Source organism: Lissotriton vulgaris, chromosome 10 (assembly GCF_964263255.1).
Source record: "Lissotriton vulgaris chromosome 10, aLisVul1.2, whole genome shotgun sequence".
In the NCBI taxonomy this organism is placed as follows: domain Eukaryota; kingdom Metazoa; phylum Chordata; class Amphibia; order Caudata; family Salamandridae; genus Lissotriton; species Lissotriton vulgaris.
Genome location: NC_141698.1, coordinates 790,690,800 through 790,711,292, shown reverse-complemented (window position 1 = coordinate 790,711,292; position 20,493 = coordinate 790,690,800). Strand labels below are relative to the sequence as shown.

Genomic DNA, 20,493 nt, shown 5'->3' with positions numbered 1-20,493 from the left:
AATCTCTCTCATTGACAGTACGATTTGCCGTAAAATAAATAAAACAATAATGTCCCTATGCTAAAGATAAGGATATTTGTTATGCTCAAAATATTTCAAGCGGCATACTCACCCGACTTTCTTGTTTTCAATGCAATAACAGCCGCTAACTCCCTCTGCACCTACAAGAAATAGAAACACACTGATCAAAAAATAGACGTGCCTTCCACTCATATGGATACCAATTAATTGACCACTTTCAACTTCACTTGCTGCCATTGTCTTTTCAGTGTTAAACGTGTTCTTTAGCTTTAATGCTTTATGTTTCGTGATGGGTGATATGGGGTCTAGAATGTAAGCAATGTTAAAGTGTGATATATAATGTGATCACTAGATGGCGCGACAAACAAGAAAAATAATTCGCTTCTATCTATACACTTTCAACAGAGAAGTATCGTAGAGCAACCAAATATATATTTTGAGCACGCTTCAATTTAATAAACTGTAGTGGTACACAAACATTGTCTTGTTCTCCTGAGCCAAATTGGCAGAAGTGTACTCCAAAAGCCTTTATAAAAACACAAAAGGTTTTGCAACGATTAATTATTCTTCAAAGCTAGGAGCTTTCCTATTAATGCCCAGCCGAGCAGAACCTCTTACCTAGCAATAACTTTTGAAACAGCACATTTTGGCAATCCCTTAAACCAATACAAAGCAGAAGGATTAAACTGGTAAGTCATTGGGAGCAGTTTTACAAAGAGAAGGCGGAAACACTTATTGAGCTCCAGTGCCTTATTAAAAAAAAAGGAATATTTATAATAATAAGTGCAGGAGTCCAAAGTTGTATCTTAGGAGACCACTGCCCGCGCTGCCGAATGACTCGGTTATTGAATATTAAGGTTGTCTGGCCAAATTCCACCTCATGCCTCTCTCTCCCTCCGATCTACACATCCTATCTCTTTTTCTCAATCTTGCAGGCTCGTTTTCATCCCTGCCTTCGTCCTTTATCAAGGTTTCCTATCTTTTCCTTTCTCTCTCTTGCTCAATGTTTGAGTCTGAGAAATAAGTCCCAGTCCCCAAATAGGAGTCCCAGCGCCCGCCACCGCCAACCACCAGCACACATTAGGCTCTTCTGAGCTACAGTTGAAGGCGAAATACCTTTCAAGAGAACAAGAACGAAGAATCCTGTGCATAAGGGACTAAGGGCCAGATGTAGGTAAAATAGATTTACCGATTTTTAATTACCGAATTTTACCGATTCGGTAATTAAAAATCGGTAAATCTAAGGGGTGGATATGTAGGTATTCCAGATGTGCTGGAATACCGATTCGGAAGAATTCGGTATTTACCGATTCGGTAAATACCGAATCGGTAATGCCCATTCATTCCTATGGGCTTTGCCCATAGGAATGAATGGGCATTACCGACCGAATCGGTAAATACCGATTTACACAAGGGTGCAGGGGGTGTCACTTTGACACCCTCTGGCACCCCCAAAACAGGCTCGGGTGCCATGCGGAAGGCATACATGCCCTAAGGGCAGGTCTGCCTGTCACATGGCATAGGTGTGCATGCACACATGTGCATGCACACCGGAATGGGTATTTTACCATCAGATTGGATTTGATGGTAAAATACTGATTCGGTAAGGCCTCTGGGACTCTGAAGAGTCCCACCTACATCTGGGTGCCCTAAGAATCTGTAAAATTACCGAATTTTTATTTTACCGAATCGGTAAAATTACCGAATCGGTAATTTTACCGATTCGGTAAAATAATGCCCCCTACATACCTGTCACCCATTTACCGATCGGTAACGTCCAAAATCGGCCGTTAGCCCTCGGTAAATGGCATCAAACGGCCATCTACATCTGGCCCTAAATTACGTTTTCAAGTGCAGGAGCGTACATCCACTGCCCTGATCACTGTATGATCTATTACATTAACCAAGAAAAGTATACCTTATATTGGTCTAAGAAACATTACCATCCCACTCAGAAGCTGTGAGAAGACGGGCACCGGCAAGGCCCAGGGCAACATCGGGGGCTCTAATATAGTTTGTGAGCTAGGTCAGCTTGGTAGTAGTAAGGTGACCAACCAATAGAATCTGTTCACACCACCATGTCAAATCCTCTGCTTCCTGCAAATTCTCCACAAAAGATCCCTGGTTCTCTTCATAGTGATCACTAAAGTCTTCAAGAAAAGTAGAATCGAAAGTATAACAGTGGGTTATCACTTCCCACACATAGCAGGTGTTCCATAAAAAAAATGCAGTTATACTTCTCTGAGCCAGAAAACCTCAAAAGACTCCCCAAACAAGCTTGTGCTTAAAATTCAGCTTTATGTGTCGAAAACATTTTGTGCATATTATTTCAACCTTTAATTCACTATTTTGATACTAATAAGGCTACTGGATACGGCAACGCAGTTACTGTTACTGGTTTGCGATAGCACAGCAAAAAATGTTGCATCATCTGGATTGTTCCAACGTTTTACACGTTGAGCTGCTAGAAAAAAAATCTAAGCTCGAAAAGAGCTAGGAAATTGGTCCTACCGTCTGTCAGAGTTGCTCTCTTGCATGCATCAGGGTGTTTGCATGATTCAGCGCGGTCTTATGATGCACATTTTCTCTGCCCGGAAAATTAGCAACTGACTCCAATCCCTGCCCATCAAAGCCATCTTTTATGCTTTTTAGAAATAAATACCCATGCTAAGAATTTGTTTCTGAAAACGAAAAATGAAAGCCAAGTGTGTTGCATCAATATTTTAGCCCAATAGGGATCTGACTGTGATGAAAGTGCCCTTATGCATCAGGTCAGGGCATGAGTCAGGGCCTTTATGGGTGGCCATCCGTGGTCTACTGCCGGTTTTGATCTGAGCACATACAACTGAGTTCATCCTCACCTGCATTAGTGAGGCCTCAGAGACACAGTAACATGGTACAGATCCTAGCAACCTGAAAGCAGTGCAGAAGTGAGGGCTTCATTTGGGTTTTATTTGTGGATTTAGAACCGTTTCGGTCAGAAATGCTAGAGCTAAGAATATTTGTGGTACATGAGACAGATGTGGATGGAACAATATTACAAAACAGCCTTCCCAGCCCTGGTCCCAGACTAACTACAAAGAGTATGCAGACCTTTGTGTGGAGGCAGCCCACAGCCTATTCAAGTGTAAGCAGGGCTGCCCCCTTCCATTCCTCCCTGTGATGGGCCATCCAGGCACACCTAAGCTCTCTATTGTGTGTGGCTGTCTAGGAGGAAGATACAAAACTCAACTATCAGCTACACTCAACCATGTGACCTAGAGACAAGCAACAGGCACTAAATGGCTATGGCAGGAAAATACCATCTTTCAAAAAGTAAAAAAAACAGATAATGGACGAAATGCTGAACAATGCAAATATTCACCCCATCACAGATCTGGGTTTAATACATAATTTTTTTGCTTACCACACACCCCAGTTTAGACCCAGCCATAGGCAAATCAGTCTTGACCCTGTTCCTCATGGGAACAGTCCAGCCCGAATTGCCATGCCAGGTCCTCCCTGGATCAGGAAACAAGCATCCTGGGACCGGTTTAACCCTTGCCGGCTGTCCGTCGTCACAGTGGACGTGTGCAGAAGACGGCAGGGCTGTCTGAATCACGTCCAGTCATAAATCACCCACACCGCGGTGGAATTCGCGCTGCAGTGAACGGGTTAAGGTTATCATAGCCAGGCAATCTTGAGTCCAGTGGCACAGTGAGCATGGGGGCATGGTGAGCAAAAAAACAATGGATTTTGGCCCAGATCTCCTTACTTGGGGTGAATCTATGACATTGTTCAGCATTCTGTCCATCAATAGTTCTTTTTGCATCTTGCTAAAAGTGGCATTTTTAAAATGGTAATTAAAAATCCAACTTCACCATATGTTAGGAGTTTTCATTACAATTCCAGACAGCAAACATGAAAGAGTTACCTGTTTCCATTTGAAATTTAGAGCTTATTAAAAGTAATGAGGCAACTCCAGTGTTATCATGTGGGAGAGGTAGGCCTACAGTATTGAAAAATAATTTAAGAGGTGTTTTACTACCAGGACAAGTTAAACTTAAAAGTACATGTGCAACTTTTTAAATACACTCCACCCTGCCTTCAGGGCTGTCCAGGACCTACCCTAGGGGTCACTTATGCGAATTAAATAGAAAAGTTTTGGTCCATGCAAAAAGGTTATTCTGACAAGTAGAAATGGCAATTTAGAACTGCACACACAGGCTGCATTGGCAGGTCTGAGACATGCTCACAGTGCTACTTAAGTGGGTTGTACAATCATTGCTGTAGGCCCACTAGTAGCATTTAATTTGCAGGCCCTGGGCCAGGAAAGGGCCAAGTTCCACAAATATGTTGACATGAATGAACAGAGATGACTCATTTGAACCACAGAGAATATGAAGGGTGGGTTATGGACACAGCACAGTGTCAAATTCCGCTTGATAGGTCTGCTGAGCTACATGTAACACTTGAAAGGCAAAGAATAGGATGCCAAGACAATTCTTGTGTATCCACTGTCTGGTTGCTGTAAGACCCTGCTTTGTCCTACCAGACTTCTGTCTATGGGTTTTATATGTTACACTTGGGGCGCACTTGAAAGAAAGGTAAGAGGATGTCAAGACAAGTCTTGTGTTTTTGCTATCTGGTTGCTGAAAAACCCTGCACTTGTCCTACCAGATGTCTGTCTCTAGGTTAATTTGGGGTAGAATGGCTGCTTCAAACTGGATTTTACAGCTATATGTGGGCAGACACTAGGATCACCATATTCTATTCCCCGCTGACCTAAGAATCCAAGTTTAGTGTGCCAGACAACTTTCGCTATCTTCTAAATGCCCAAAATGTGCAGGGTTGGCCCAGGAAACTTTCACGTCATTGGTTAGGGTGTGCCCAGGAGTTATTCCCACCTAATAGCCTGAGCCATGCATGCATGTGGCATTTCCTGGCACCCGCTTCGGAACATCACTGGACCTGGTGAAGATCAAAAGAGGACTGTCCCTGCTATCTGTGACCTAAGAGAAACACTGAAAAAGTGGACCTGCTCCCACTTGTTTCCAGGACAAAAAAAGTAGATGTCAAGGGGCATAAGGCTCAAGCTAAAGGTATACAACAAGTTAGATAAAGGTATACAACAAGCTGCAAAAAGCCTTACCTTCAACTGGTCAGCCGACCAGTGCAACTATACATGGACCAGACCCTTCTGTAGCCTCTGTCTGACAGCCAATGAGTCTCTAAGTGCCTCCCTGAGATCCAGAGTGCTTTAGACATGTAGGCCTGTGTTGGATTGAAACTTAAAGTACTAAGCCAGAAATTACAATCTTTGACCAGGATGAACCTGGTTGATATATCCAACCTGCGCTTGATTGCATCAAGCCTCGAAATTCACCTAGGTCCCAGTCTATTGCGACCATTAACCATCATTGACACTTTTTGCTTCCTGGCGCTAATGTATCTTAAAACTATTCATATCTTTGGTTCCCCTAATTGGATTTTTGCATTTTGGTATCAATTTGAATCTATTTATCTAATTCACTTTGAGATCTTTATTGATTAGCATTTTGACTTTATCATAGTTTTGGTACTCCAAAAATACTTTACACATTGCCTTAAGTTACGCCTGACTGCTCTCTGCCGTAAGTACCATGCGGTTGAGCTCAAATTAATTTAGCGACATTGAGGGGTCATCCTGACTAAGGTTGTGATTATCCTTGAGGTGGGTAGTCACCCACCTCAAACAAAAATCCAATTTCTTACATTGGTGTTTGTATTTTTAATTGGCTTTTAGTATTAATTGACTCATTTTTTTATTTTTTCCTAAATAAATTTATGCTCTCAATTTGTACACCTTAAGCGTTTGGCTAAGATGTTGGAGCTAGAGGTGATTGAGCACTCCTGTAGTTGTCCAGCCCAGTAATCTCGTAATCAAAGGCTGCCTCACCCCTGAACTGTGGCTCAATGTGGATTATATGCACTCCTATATACAGAGCTGATGAACTCATTGACAGGTTAGTGAATGTCAACTTCCTCACTACCTTTCACTTGATGTCAGGGTATTGTCAGATTGCCCTAACTGATGGTGCAAAGGAATGGTCAACATTCTCCACCCCTGAGGGCCATTTTCATTTCAAGGTTAAAAAATGCCCTTGCCATCTTCCAGAGGTTTGTTAACCCTTTCATGAGTGGTTTTGAGGAATTCAGTGGTGCTTACTTAGATGATATTACAGTCTTCAGCTCCAGTTCGGAAGACCATATCACTTAACTGAAAAAAGTCCTGCAGGCCCTGAAGCAGACAAGCCTGACTATTGATGCTAGTAAGTGCCTGATAGGGAATGGCTCTGTGGTGTACCTAGGTGGCCAAGTTGGCAGAGGAATGTTGATGGTCTCTCCAGATTTTCCTCACTTAGCTATGAAAACTTTCATGGGGATGGGTAGTTTTAAAGAAGGGGAGGAAAGAAGGGAGGGGAAAGGGGGGGAAAAAGAGGAAGAAAAAAAAATGTTTTGCTGTCTTGGGACAAGTCTATTCAGGGTTTTGAGGAGGAAGGGAGGGGGCGTGGGGGCCCGTTAGGGCGATCCTCTACAAGAGCTGCCTCTCCAACGGCAGCTGAAGCTGAAGGTCGGTACTTCCCCGGCTGGGGTAGGTACTAGGGGGGGACCTTCTCTGCAGGTCTTGGTGGGTGGGTTTTGGGTGGGAGGAAAATGGCTAAAACAAGTTTTCAGGCTAACAGGGATTTAATTGAAGATAGACAGGACATGGACATTATGGCACTGAATGTGAAGTACACTAGATGTGATATTAATTGTTTGAGAGAGATCAAGAATCTACGACGTTTTTGTCCCCTTTACCGTTGTTTTTTTCTATATATAAATATCAACGTTTGTTTATTTACCGGGTACAGGAACCGATGTTCTCACCACTTTTTAAATGCATGAAATAAAATGCTTAGCATGGAATATAGCGGGTATGAACAGCAAAAGCAAGAGATCCTTGGTCTCCGAAGAATTAAAATTATATAAACCGCATTTTTGTTTGCTATCAGAAACACATCTTATTTGGAAAGATAGGAAATTACTTAACCAATTAGGATATGAAATTATGGTCTGCTCGTCTGCTGGGACATCTATAAGAGGGGTTGCAATACTTAAGGATAGGCGCGTAAGAGTTGAAGTGATGCAGACTGCCCATGATAAAGATGGTAGATGGGCAATAATGCAGTTCAAGTATGAAAACAATACATTTGTATTATGTGTGGTGTACGGGTCTAACACAGACGAACCAATGTTATTTGACCAATTGAATATAAAACTGTTGGACTGGGTGGGAGAAATTATAATTATGGGCGATTTTAACTGTATCATGGATTATAATCTGGATACAACCAGACCTAATAGCCACCAACGGATGCATAAGACTAGGGCAGCTATATTAGATATTTGTCGTATACATAATATTAAAGATGCCTGGCGTCAGCTACACCCAAGTCGATCTGGGTATACATATTATTCGGCACCCCACAAATTATGCTCAAGATTAGATATGGCTCTAGTCAGTGATAATGTATTAGAGACTTGCTCTATGACCCTATGCCCCCGCATTTCCTCCGACCATAACGCTATAATTATATCATTTTTTACACCACACAGCACAACTCCCCCCAGAGTGTTCTCCTTTCCCAGATATCTTATCTCAGATGCATCTTATATTTCGCAGCTGAAAGTACATCTTGCTGAGTTTATTAGTATCAACAAGAACTCGGCCTCCTGTCTTGTAGTATGGGATGCCTGTAAGGCGAGCATAAGGGGTTTTACACAGGCCTATGTGTATAGACAAAATGCCGAACTTAAACAATGCAGAGCTATGATAATATCACAAATAACTAACCAAGAAGAGTTCCTGGCCCTGGCACTTCGACATAATTTACCAACTGTCACGGATATTAATCTTAAACTTAGTTCTTTAAAAAACAATGCAAAGAAAAGCTTTTATCAGAAACATAGTGCAAATATTCGCAAATATAAAATTGCGCAATATGAGGGGGGGGACAAAATTGGCCGCATTTTGGCCTATAAGGTGTCTGAGTCCAGAGCAGGCTCTCTAATTTCTAATATTCGGGGGTCAGATAACAAGATATATAATAAACCACAAGAAATCTTAGAGCTATTTGCTGAGTTCTATAAAACCCTATATACCCCAGAGAATCAGCCAGATCCTGATCTTATACGGGCCTATATTGAGGAATACGCAATGCGTGCAGCTGATAGCTTAGACCTGAGCTCCCTGTCTGATGATTTAACCATGATAGAACTACATCAGGCTATTAATCATTTGCCCGTGGGTAAAGCGGCAGGGGAAGATACTATTCCGTTGGAGTTATATAAGGCATGTTTATCCGAACTAGACCTGCTATTATTAGAAGTTATGCAGTCAGTAGGGATGAATAGAAAAGCACCTAAATCATGGAATAGGGCGAAAATATTTTTTTTTCTAAAGAAAGACAAACCAAAGGAAGAGAGAGGGTCATACAGGCCAATTTCATTGATAAACACAGATGCAAAAATATTTGCTAAACTCCTTGCAATCAGACTGGTACCTATTATGCCTCAACTTGTCAATACTCAGCAACATGGCTTTATCCACGGGAGAGACACTACCTCACACGTAAATACGGCTATAATGGCCTTCGATGTCGCAGAGATAGAATCCACCCCACTAGGCATGATCTTATTAGATGCGGATAAAGCATTTGATCGAGTGGGGTGGAGCTATCTCTGGAACACGTTGCTTAAAATGGGGTTTAGTGGAAACTTTCTAAGGGGTATACAGGCTCTATATGACAATCCCTTTACATGCACTAGTTATAATGGTCTAACTTCCTCAGATTTTCCAATTATGCGTGGCACTCGTCAGGGCTGCCCTCTCTCACCCCTCTTATTTGCTCTTTCTTTGGAACCCTTTTTAACGGCTCTTAACTCGCAAAATGTAATTATGCCCTTTAGCTCTGGCTCTCAAGAGCTTAAACTGACCGCATATGCGGATGACATTGCTATTTATACACATGACATAAATAAGGCCCTAAAAGGAATTAAACTAGAGGCAATTAAATTTGGGAAAGTATCTGGCTACAGACTTAACATACAGAAGACACAAGTTGTTGCCAATTATTCCCCCTCTACGGCTATTCCAGAGATTTGCAAGGTAGCTACCTATCTCGGTGTTAAAATTACGGCGAAAATACAAGAAATAAACAATATTAATTATAATGAATTAATCAAATCCACTGTTATACTTTTAAAGAAGTGGCATAGGTTACCTTTGAATATTATCGGCAGAATTAATCTTATTAAGATGAAGTTCTTATATTTATTTCGATCTATTCCACTGGCATTGAATAATCGTTTTTTTCAACAATTGGATGGTGTTTTTTTTTGATCAAATATATTTTTATTGAGTTCCACAAAGCAATGGTATACATACAATATATGAAGAAACAAAAAGCGATTTTGTGGCGCCCGTCCCCGGCCTAGCAGCGCACCCCTCTGAGTGTCCATGAGGTGAGGCAAGTCCGGGCGCCCGGGTATGCTATCTTGGCGGAGGGGCATGCCCCCCTGCGGCCATCCGAACTCTTTTCCACCAACTCCCAAACAAGCCCTCCCTCCCACCCCACCCCAACTGTATCCTACCCCTTCAACTACCCCCAAGCCCCCCCAACCTCCCTCCTCCCGCCCGGTGTGTTCCTTGTAGCGCCGATGTTGGTTGTACTGTGTAGAGGCTAGACTTTGTGTTCCGCCCTGGTCCCTTCATCACTAAACCCCTCCGCCAATTTCAGGACCCGGAGATACCTCGGGCATGTGAGCTCCGTAAATTCCTGGGAAAGTAGAGAGATGAGTGGACGCCAGGTTGCTCTGAAGGTTTCGGAGGACTGAGTAAGCGAGGCCTGTATCCTTTCCATTCCCATGATGTACCATAACCGATGTAACCACCCCGTGTGTGTGGGCTGCCTAGTGGACCCCCAGAGTGACAAGATGTGCTGCGTCGCTGCCCCCATTGCCAGTCCCATCTGTTTTCCCCTCATGGATTTGAGGGGGAACGTCAGGTCGTTCGGCAGTCCGAGAACAGCGTATGCTGGGAATCGTGGAATGTCGGTGTCAAAGTGAGTGTCTATGTCCTTGAGTACCGCCGTCCAATATTCCTGTACCTCGGTACAGTCCCACATGATGTGTAGCATGGTCCCCGTGTGCCCGCACCCTCTCCAACATTTAGGGTCTTTGCTCGGATTCCCTTGGTGTAGACGCTCAGGGGTCAAGTGCCAGTAGTAGGCGATCTTGACCGCCGCCTCCCTGCTAGCGGTATTCCTGGCCGTGTGATGAGCACGGTGGTATACTTCTCGCCATTCTTTAGCTGAAAGAGCGCGCCCCAGTTCCCTCTCCCAGCGCCTCTGCCCAGCAGATTTCTCCGAAGGGGGGGGAGGGGACAGCATCTGATATAATTCCGTGATGGACCTTGTGTCCGATGTTTTGGTCACTATCCAACGCTCATAGGGGGTGAGGGGGCGTCCAACCAAAGGCGCCACATCGGCGTGCGTCAGCCAGTGCCTAAGCTGGAAGTACTGGTAGCGGAGTGGCTTATCCAGTGAATAGTGTGCTGTCACGGCATTCCATGTCATGAAGCCCTCCGTATCGAAGAGGTGGCCCGCTGAGCGACACTCGGATTGTCGCCACTGTGGGAATGAGCTCGCGGAGCTGCCAGGGGGGAACGCCGGATTATCCAGCAGAGGCGTCATGGGGGAGGGAAAGGTCGTCAGGCCCCTTGGGACCGCGGTGGCATCCCACACTTGCAAGAGGGTCCTGGTGATGGGGGATCTTTTGAGGTACGGTGGTCTGTCTGGGCGCGCCAGGTAGGGGACCTTCCAGAGGGCCAGGCCCGCCATGGCCCTGTCCTGGAACAACCAGTGCTTCTCCGAGGTCGGTCGGGACCACTCCAGGAGGAATCTAAGCTGAGCCGCTTGGAAGTAGCGCTTGAGATCCGGAACCCCCAGACCCCCCTCCGCTGTCGTCCTTGTGGCCAGGTCACGCCGCAGTCTGGACCTTTTATACGCCCATACATAGTGATGCAGGGTATCTTGTAGTTTCTTCAACATCCCCAATGGGGGAGTGACCGGGATGGTTTGGAATACATAAAGGATCTTGGGCAACAGGGACATTTTTATGGCCGCCACCCGGCCCAGCCATGAAAGCGGCTGTTGCTTCCACCTCGCGATGTCCCATTGGACTCGCGACAGCAGCTTGGAATAGTTAAGGTCGACCGTTTGAGCGGTTGACGGCGTCAGGTCTATCCCCAGGTACTGCACGGTGGTGCTGACCTCAAGCCCCCCTACGTGCAGCGAAGCCCTGTTAGCTGGTCGGGTGTTGCTACCTAGCGGCAGGACGACGGACTTCTGGACATTCATTTTGAAGCCCGACACTGCCCCAAACGCGGTCATTTCCGATAGGAAGGCCGGCAGAGAGACCCGAGGGTTATCCACCGCCACCAGAATGTCGTCCGCGTAGAGGCTGATGGTTTGCTCCACTCCTCCAAACTTGATCCCGGCTATGGCTCGGTTGTCCCGTACCCGCTGGGCAAATGGCTCGATATAAAGGGCGAACAGGAGCGGCGAGAGTGGGCAGCCCTGCCGCGTGCCTCTCTGGATGTCAAACGGCTTAGAGCTGACCCCGTTGACTTTGATGGTCGCCCTCGGGGACGTGTAGCATCCCGCCACCCAGGAGCGGAATCGCGGACCCACTCCGAATTTGACCAGTGTCTGTTCCAGGAACCTCCAGTCCACCCTATCGAACGCCTTCTCGGCGTCCACCGAGAGCAGTGCTGCGTCTGAGGCATTGGCGTATGCTTTGTCTATGACATGCATAATGCGCTTTGTATTATCCGCGCATTGCCTGGAGGGGACAAAGCCCGCCTGGTCAGGGTCGATAACGCCCGGTAGGCACGGGCCCAGCCGGGAGGCCAGGATGCCCGTGAAGAGCTTAAGGTCCACGTTGAGGAGCGAGATCGGCCTATACGCTGCGCAGCGTGAGGGGTCTTTGCCCGGTTTTGGAAGGACCACGACTTCTGCCTCCAACATCTCCCTCGGGATTGAGCCCCGGCCCTCGAATGAGTTGAATAGCTTTGTAAGGACTGGCGCCAGGATGGGGCAGAAGGTTTTATAAAAGCCCGCGGAGAAGCCGTCCGGGCCCGGAGCCTTCAGGGGTTTAAGACGGGCAATGGCCGCTATGACCTCCTCCAGGCGGAAGGGAGCATCTAGCGCTGCAGAGTTCACATCGTTAAGAGCAGTGACCTCCATAGACTCCAGGTAGGTCTTCCCCTCCTCCTCCCCCATGGTTTGATCGGCGGCATACAGCTGCTCATAGAACGTCCGGAATGCCTCCGCTATGTGGTCATCCTCTCGGACCTCGCCACCATCGTCACCTCGAATCACAGGGATCTGCGAGCGGACGGTTTTGGCCTTGAGTTTGCTGGCCAGCAGGCGGCCCGTCTTGTCTCCCCCCACGTAATACGTGTGACGGAGGCGGAGTGCCGCATATTCCGCCCTGTCCAGATCTAGACTCGCCAGCTGCGCCCTGACCGCTTTCAGCTTGCGCCAAATCCGGGGGGCTCCCGTCCGGCTGTGGACCCGCTCCAGTTCTAGCACCTGTGTCTCCAAGTCCCGTCTCCGATCCTTTCGCTCCCTATTTTCCGCCGCGGTGATCGCCATGATTTCGCCCCTGATGACCGCCTTCAGCGCCCCCCACAGTGTCGCCTGGGTCACCTCTCCCGTGTCGTTCTGGTCTAGATAAGTGGTGATGCTTTGGGACAGTTGCTGCACAACTCCCTTGCGTGCCAGTATATTTTCCCTGAGTCGCCACTTGCCCCTATGTGGAGGAGTACGCGGGACGGTCATTTGGAGGGTCACCGCGTTGTGATCTGAAAGTGCCGCCGGCGTAGTGTCAATGTCCTGAACCATGGGAAGTATGTCATTCGAGCCCAGGAAGTGGTCTAGTCTGGCATATGTGTGATGCACATGAGAGTAGAAGGTGTATCCCGGAGCAGTTTGATGTTTGTCCCGCCAGATGTCAGTGAGCCCTCTGTCCCCTAACCACTGCTTCCCTGTCACTGACAGCGCTCCGGAGTCCCCAAACCTCTTCCCAGACCTATCCTTCTCATTGTCCATGACCAGGTTCAAGTCCCCCCCCACTAGTACCAGTCGCAAATCTCCCGAGAGCGCTTCAGACAGCGCACCTTTCAAGAAAACCTCTTGTTTGGTGTTGGGTGCATAAATGGAGCCCAGTGTGAAGGAGGAGGTGCCTACATGTATCGTGTGTGCTAGGAGCCTGCCCCTGATTTTGGCCACTTTATTCCCAACCCGCCCTTTGAAGTGCCTGGCCACGAGTATAGCGACACCCGCTTTCTTTTCGCCAGTCGCGGAGTAGAATTGGTGGGGGAAGGCCCTAGCCTTCATGCGGTGCCAATCTTTCGCCAAGAGGTGCGTTTCCTGTAACAGACATATTTCAGCCTCCGAGCGCTCAAGGAAGGAGATGACTGCCCTTCTTTTGACGGGATTATTGAGTCCCTTGACATTAAGTGAGAGGATACGTATGGTGTCAGCAGCCATGAGTGCGCGTGCGTCCCTTCTGCCGTGCCCTAGACCTCCAACCAGCCCAACCCCTAGTACCAAACACCACTTGATAGTGAACAAACCGAGCTCCCCCCCTCCCCTCCCCCCAAGCCCCAACTCCCCCCCCCACAGTCCCCTGCACCCCTCCCCCCCCAACTGGTGAACATTGTCCCAGGCCAATCATGAGACAGTCTAGGCCTGTGGTAAATGAGTCAATGAGTGGGTGTGTGGCAGTGGCGGCTCACGGCCCCCCGTCCCCCCCCCCCCCCATCCAGGAGCCAAAACTTATCTGATGTCGACCTTCACCAAAATCCATTTAGGGGCCAGCGCCCGTGTCTTTGGATACTTCCTGGATTGCTGCAGCTTGTTCCAAGGCCACTGTGTCCGGATCGGGCTTGAGAGGCTTCTTCCGCGGTCTGTTCCGCCGCACAGTCTGCCATCCGTCCCCCGACCTCCCGGGGGAGCCCGTCCCGGCCCCAGAGGACTGTCGGTCTGCCATGTCGTCCTGTTGTGGGTCCTCATAGGGGATGCCTAGCACCTCACACGTGTCTCGCAGGGAACGCAGCTGGTGGAGGGTGCCATTCCACTTAAAGACCAGGCGGAACGGGTGTCCCCAGGAATACGGGACCCCCTCTTTACGCAGGAAAGTAGTGGCGACCCTAAACGCCCTCCTCTTTTGTAGGGTGGATGCAGCCAAGTCTTGAAAAAGTTCCACATTGTGATCTTGGAAGCGAAGGGGTTGCTTGTGACGAGCCTCCCTCAGGATGCGCTCCTTCAAGGGATAGTCCGGCAGAAAGGCCAAAATGTCCGGTGGGGGGCCCTGGGTCCGGCGGGCCGGGCCCACACGGTGGGCTCTGTCAATTCGAACCGCGAAGTCCTCTCCTTCCCCCAGCACCATCCGGAAGAGCGCCTGCAGGTATCCCGCCATGTCGTCCCCCTCCGCCTTGAGCGGCACATTTCGGACTCGAATGTTATTGCGTCTGGAGCGGTTCTCCAGATCCTCCGCGTGGGTCTGGAGATCCATCTGCTGATCATGAAGACGGGTGATCTCCTGCCGAAGGAGTTCTATTTCCTCACTGCGGGCCTGGCCCGAGAGCTCGTTGGCCGCCACTCTCTCCCCCAGTTCGTCGACGTCCCGCCGGAGTTCCTTGTGCTCCCCGGTCATTTCCTGTCGGAACGTTTGAATATCGTCTTTTAGGGAGGCGAAGAGGGATTCCATGAACGCCTTGGTCGCTGGCGCCTCGCCCTCTGGCAGATCTTTCCCCCCGGGGGGGAGTCTTGTCGCCGGTTTGTCCGGGCTTTTCTCGGGCTTAGGGGGTCCCTTGACCAGCATCTCCGAGATGTTGCGGTTCCCTTTCCGGTTCGACATGGCTATCCCAGCCGTGGGCCCTAGCCTGGTCAGGACTCCGTGTGATTCGGCAGGGTGCTCCGATGCGCTCTGGCCGTAGTCTGAAAAGGCTGGTATCGTGTCCCAGGGGCCTCTTCCCTAGGCCACGGGCCTCGACCCGGCTGCTGTCCCTCGCTCGAGGTATAGGGCTGGTTCCCGCCCGGTATCCCCGGGCTGCAGGCCCCACGCTCGGTGCTCCCCTTTCCAGGGCCTTCCGCACTTCAGGCCTCCCTAGGCCCCAGGCGCGCTTCAGCCAGGCGTAGGTGGGGGATTGCGTCCCGGCCTCCTTCTGGGCGCCGCACACCTTCTTCGCAGGGGCGCCGAGCTCCTCTACTGCCCGGGGTCGATATGCCCCACCGGCCCGCTGCACAGCTGGGCCGTGCTTCCTCGGCTGGGTCCACGCCTGGGCCCCGTGTTGTGTCCCGTCGGCCGACGGACCCGGCTCCTCTCAGGCCGTTAGGCCGTGGACTACTGTTGCAGGCCTGCTCTCCCCGGCCACCGCAGACACCGTGGGGGGTCCCCACCAGTTCACGGCCCGCGCCAGTAGCGCCGTGCCAGGGCCGACCCGCCCCTTGGCCGTAGCGCCGCTCTCCCTCAGTCGCGCTGGCAAGCGTCTCCGGCCCTCTGCGCTCACCTCACCTAGGCCCACGCCGGGGCCTCGCGTAGATTCTGGGGCCGGCGGGCCCGGCGCCTTGTTGCCACTCCTCTGTCTGCGCCGGTCGCCGCCTGGTGATGCCGGGTGATACCTCCGGGGCTCCGGAGTCGCTGTCGGGACCCCCGACTCCTCCACTCGCCGGCCCCAGGTGTCGCTTGGGGCCTCTCCGGGCCGCTCGGCCCCTGCACACAGGTCGCTGCCGCCCGCACTAGCCCCACGCAGTCAGGCAGCTCCTCGCATCGGCGGTCCGCGGCAGCTCCTCGCCTCGCCGCCGGTTCCTCCGGTGTCGCACTGCTTCCCGGTTCTTGCCCGCTGCAGTTGGCCGGCTCGGTGAGGGCGAAGGTCCGCAAGGTTCCCTGGCAGGGGGGTCGAGCCCGGGGAGCCTCTGCGAGACACGTCTTACCGAGCCGCCATCTTAGCCACGCCCCTTGGATGGTGTTTTAAACAGTTTTATCTGGGGCTATAAAAAAAACAAGAAGATCGCTGAAACACTTGAAAAATAACACAAGTGAGGGTGGGCTTAACTTCCCAGACTTTAAGCTGTATTTTTGGTCTTCATTTTTTTCACGATTACGTTCTTTACTTCATAAGGAAGGAACTATATTTTTTCATTATCTTATGTTGAAGCAAGAGTCAAACATGTTTTTGTTTAGAGCAAATGACCCCAATTACTTCAAGAGTGTAAGGTTCAAGACGGCCAGGGATATAACAAAGATATGGAAGAACATATTGATATATTGTAGGACTTCGTTTTTTCACCCGATGTTACCTCTTTGGGGCAATCCAGGTCTTCCAAGAGCATTTTCTGATAATATTAATAATGTATGGGCAGAGAAGGGAGTAAGTACCTTGGCTGACTTATACGGCCCACAGGGACTTGTTGATTTTAATCTGCTCAAACTTAAATATGATTTACCGGAAAATGCCAGATACAAATACTTACAGATCCATGATTTTTTAATTAATAAAAAAAAGATTCGAAGCATTGCAGACTGTGATATCTGGACTTGTTTATATTCTAAAAAAACTAAATCAGTTATTAGTGGGGCTTATAAACTATTATCAAAATACAAAACAAATGACCTGACTAAACTAGCGGAGAAATGGGGGGCCCAACTTGGCTCTAATGTCACCCCGAAGCAAATAACGAACTCCCTTTCTAACATTAACAAGCTAGTAAGATCATCCAGCCTTAGGCTACAGCAGTTCAGAACAACGTGCATGCTCTACTATACTCCTGAAAGAATCTCCAGATGGTCCCCCAATCCTGATTTTACAGACCGCACAAAATGCCCTAAATGCTCTGGGGTAGCCGTTAATTTAGTTCATATGTTGTTTTCTTGCCCTAAGCTTAAAACTTTCTGGGACGAGATCCAAGATATTTGTAGAATTAAGAATATTTTTTTGCCTATTTTCACTGCCCACCTAGTTTTGCTAGATCATCAGCCTACCCAAATCCCACAATGTTCTTTGGCAACCATACTTATCTCTTGTGCTAAACTAACTGTTGCAAGAGCCTGGATTGCTATAGATCCACCTACGGCCTGGGATTGGTGGGCTTTAGTAATGGAAATATATTCCATGGAATTTGCCCTAGCAAACCTAAGGGGAGGCCGTTCACTGATAAAATTTGAAAGAAATTGGGGTACTTGCTTCTCAACTTGATATTATTTTGTTTAAATTTTATTTTCTTTGACATTGTATGAAATCTATAAATGTATATACCTTTTTTTATCTCCACGTCCAACAACTTTGGATGTCTATGATCTTTCTTTGTCGTTTTGATGATACCTTTTTGCTCCTTCCTTGTTGTAATATTTGCTGTATAATTTAATTATTTCTCCAATGTCTTTAATGTCCTGGATATATATATTTGTATTGTATTTTTTTCCTGTTAGCTTGTCTACAATAAAAAGTAAAAAAAAAAAAAAGGGGGATGGGTAGTTTTTCCCACCTTCCGCTGGGGAGCCCATGCAGGAAATTACAATTTTTTGTGTGGGGTATTCCCATATGTTTGCTCTATCTTTTCTTTGCTGGCTGTACTCTAAGTTTACCCCTGCTAACCATTAGTAAAATGCCTGTGCTCCCCCTTTTAAATGTGGTTGGATTGGCATAACCATAACTGACATATTTGACTTACATTTAAGCCTCTAGTATATGGTACAAAGTGTATTCAGGGCTTGTTAGTTGAATACCATTAGTGGACTGCAGCATCCACTGTGCCACCCACTACAGTGGCACTCTACAAGAGGCTTCAAGCCTACCACAGTAGCGTGACTAATACAGTTTTTAAATTGGAATTCGACCTATCAAATGAAACCCTTTTGTCAGGTCTAAACCTTCATTTAAAATATTAATATTTCACCTCAAACTAGACCTTTTAGCCCATAAGGCAGTGTGCATGGTATGTGGAATTAAGACATTTATAAATGTAATGTCAAACATGTCATTACAATGACTAGCACCTAAAAGTTATTTTCACTATAGCACTATGGCTGTTCCACAGAGAAACACTAAGATGCAATATCAAAATGTAATAATGTTATTTTCAGCTATAAAACAAATAGAAATGTCACTCTTGGACTCTTTGTAGGCTCTATGAAATATTAATTAAAAACCCAATTCGCTGGTTAAATCAGATTTTTAATACATATTAAGGAAAAGGTACTTTTATAAAGTTACCTTTCCCTGCCTAAAGGCTCTGGAAGCTTTTTTACAGTAGTCTCCAGCTGCAGCACTATGAGTGGTCAAGCCATGAATGAGGTATCAAAACTGCTCCCAAAGCAGAGACAAAGGTCTTGGTGTGGGGAGATGTTTCTGTTCCTCTGGCAGGATGAGCATTTGGGTAGTGCCCATGAACATATTTAACTTCAAACTGGACTCCCCTGTCAGAGGCATATGTTGGGTGACACCTGCACTTGCCCCCTCTTTGTTCTCCCAATCAGACATGTTCCAATCACAGTTGGTAGGGAGCTGGCACAAGAACTAGTTGGAAGTTACCCCAGAGGAGGAGTTTCTCATTTGGCTGGTCACACTTCTGGGGTGGGCAAAATGTCTCTGCACAAAGTATACTGATTTCACCATTTTGGATTTAGGCAGAGGAGGGCACGATGACATTTTTTGCAGTAGGGGACACAGGAAATGCTGCAGAAGTAGGTATGGTCACCCCCTAAGAACTGTTAGCCCATTGGTTATGGAGGATGAAGGAGTTAATCTCACCCACAGACTGACTGGTCCCAGACATAAATTTGGCATCCCCAGTACTCACATCAGAACACTACTGGACCTGAGCAAAATCAAGCAACCATTGCCTGAGACCAGACAAGAGCACTGAAGGCCTAGCTTCACTCTCTCGTTCCCAGGATAAAGAAGTGGACTCCCAGTGCCATAAGGCTGATGTCAGGTTGAAGCTACAGGGACACTACAAGCTACAAGAGCCCATTCCTACAACTGCCCAGTTGACCAGTTCCAACTGGACCTGTCTTAGACCCTGCTGATGACCTCTGCTGGAGGTTGCCGTGGCCCAACGTGCTCTTCCTGAGAGCCTGGAACGCTGGGCTTCATCAGACTGAACACCACATAACATATTGAGAAACCGGTCACTTAGAAATATTTTTGGCTTCAAAGATTTGTTGAGGACTGGAACAAATCTGCTAAGCTGATCCGGCCAAAGTGTGTTGCCTCTGAGTAGAATATTCCCCTGCTCTGAGCTTTCCCACAGCAGCAGATCTGATTCACCAGAACATCGCAGTGGAGCTATCTGGCCTTGTGGAGTCCTCTTTGGCAAGTCTGCAGCCTTGTCCCTGAAGGGACCAGAGTTTCAAAAACGTGTCTGAGTATGACAAAAGGAATCTTGACCAGGTAAAGATGCCAAAAGTATCTACCCAGTGAGTGGGCTTTTGCATGAAATTCAAATTTCTCTCAATCTGAGACTGGCTGTCAAAAACCAAAGGGTTCACCAGGATCTCGTCCAACGGTATCCGACCTCATGGAGCCACCATCGGTCACATTCTGCTGCTTTGCCCCGCTCATGATTTTGGACTTCCATTTTTAAGATCAAGGCCAGAGGAAAAACTTCCGATTGGATCAAGCTTGGTTTCAGTATATGACCTGTACTCTGTCACGGTCAGCCTCAAATCAAACACTGGTTCCAGTCCACTGCTACCAATCGACTGCAGTTGATGCTGAATGATCTTTGGCGTTATTTTTATTTAAAACTTTAAAAATTAGAATCTCTGGTTCCCCCTCTGTATTTCTAAATTGGTTTGCGATTTTCTTGTGTTTTGTTTGGATTTTATTACTGCATACATATTTTCCACATTGACTCGAAGTTAAGCCTGTCTGCTCTGTGCCATACATACCAGGCGGTTGAGCTCAGATTAATTTAGTGACTGTAGTGATTCACCCTGACAAGATTTGAGATTATTACTTAAGGTGAGTCATTACCCCATTAACTTAGACCCACATTTTTTTGCCTATTATTAAAGGGATTCCACCACACAACTAGCTTTCAGGAAAGGGCTCACTATTTATCGCAAGTAACTCATAAGTTGTACTTGCTTTCCTGTTTTAGTCATAGGTTTTAGAACCTGTAGCTTGATTCCCAAAGAACTCTACAGGTCCCAAAATGTAATGCAATCCACAGATCTTTAAGTGCTAACTGCATCTTTCTGATTTCCATGCCCCTTTTTAATGAAGGCCTACTTTGCTGCAAGCTGCGAGGGGAGAGGGAAGTTGCTTGCATCAAGGTCACAGGATGGGCGAAAGACTGCCCTAGTGAGAGCATTATTACAAATAAGAAGAGACAG

The 20,493-nt window shown here is 47.6% G+C and overlaps 1 protein-coding gene across 1 annotated transcript in view; it reads right to left on the bottom strand.

The window, feature by feature from the left end:
- The window catches only part of RAPGEF5 (Rap guanine nucleotide exchange factor 5), a 997,318-nt gene that overhangs the window by 481,747 nt on the left and 495,078 nt on the right, over window positions 1-20,493 (bottom strand). Inside the window, exon 7 of the mRNA XM_086941717.1 lies at window positions 113-161. Coding sequence (XP_086797843.1) covers window positions 113-161 — 49 coding nt within the window. The remainder of the gene's footprint in view (window positions 1-112; window positions 162-20,493) is intronic.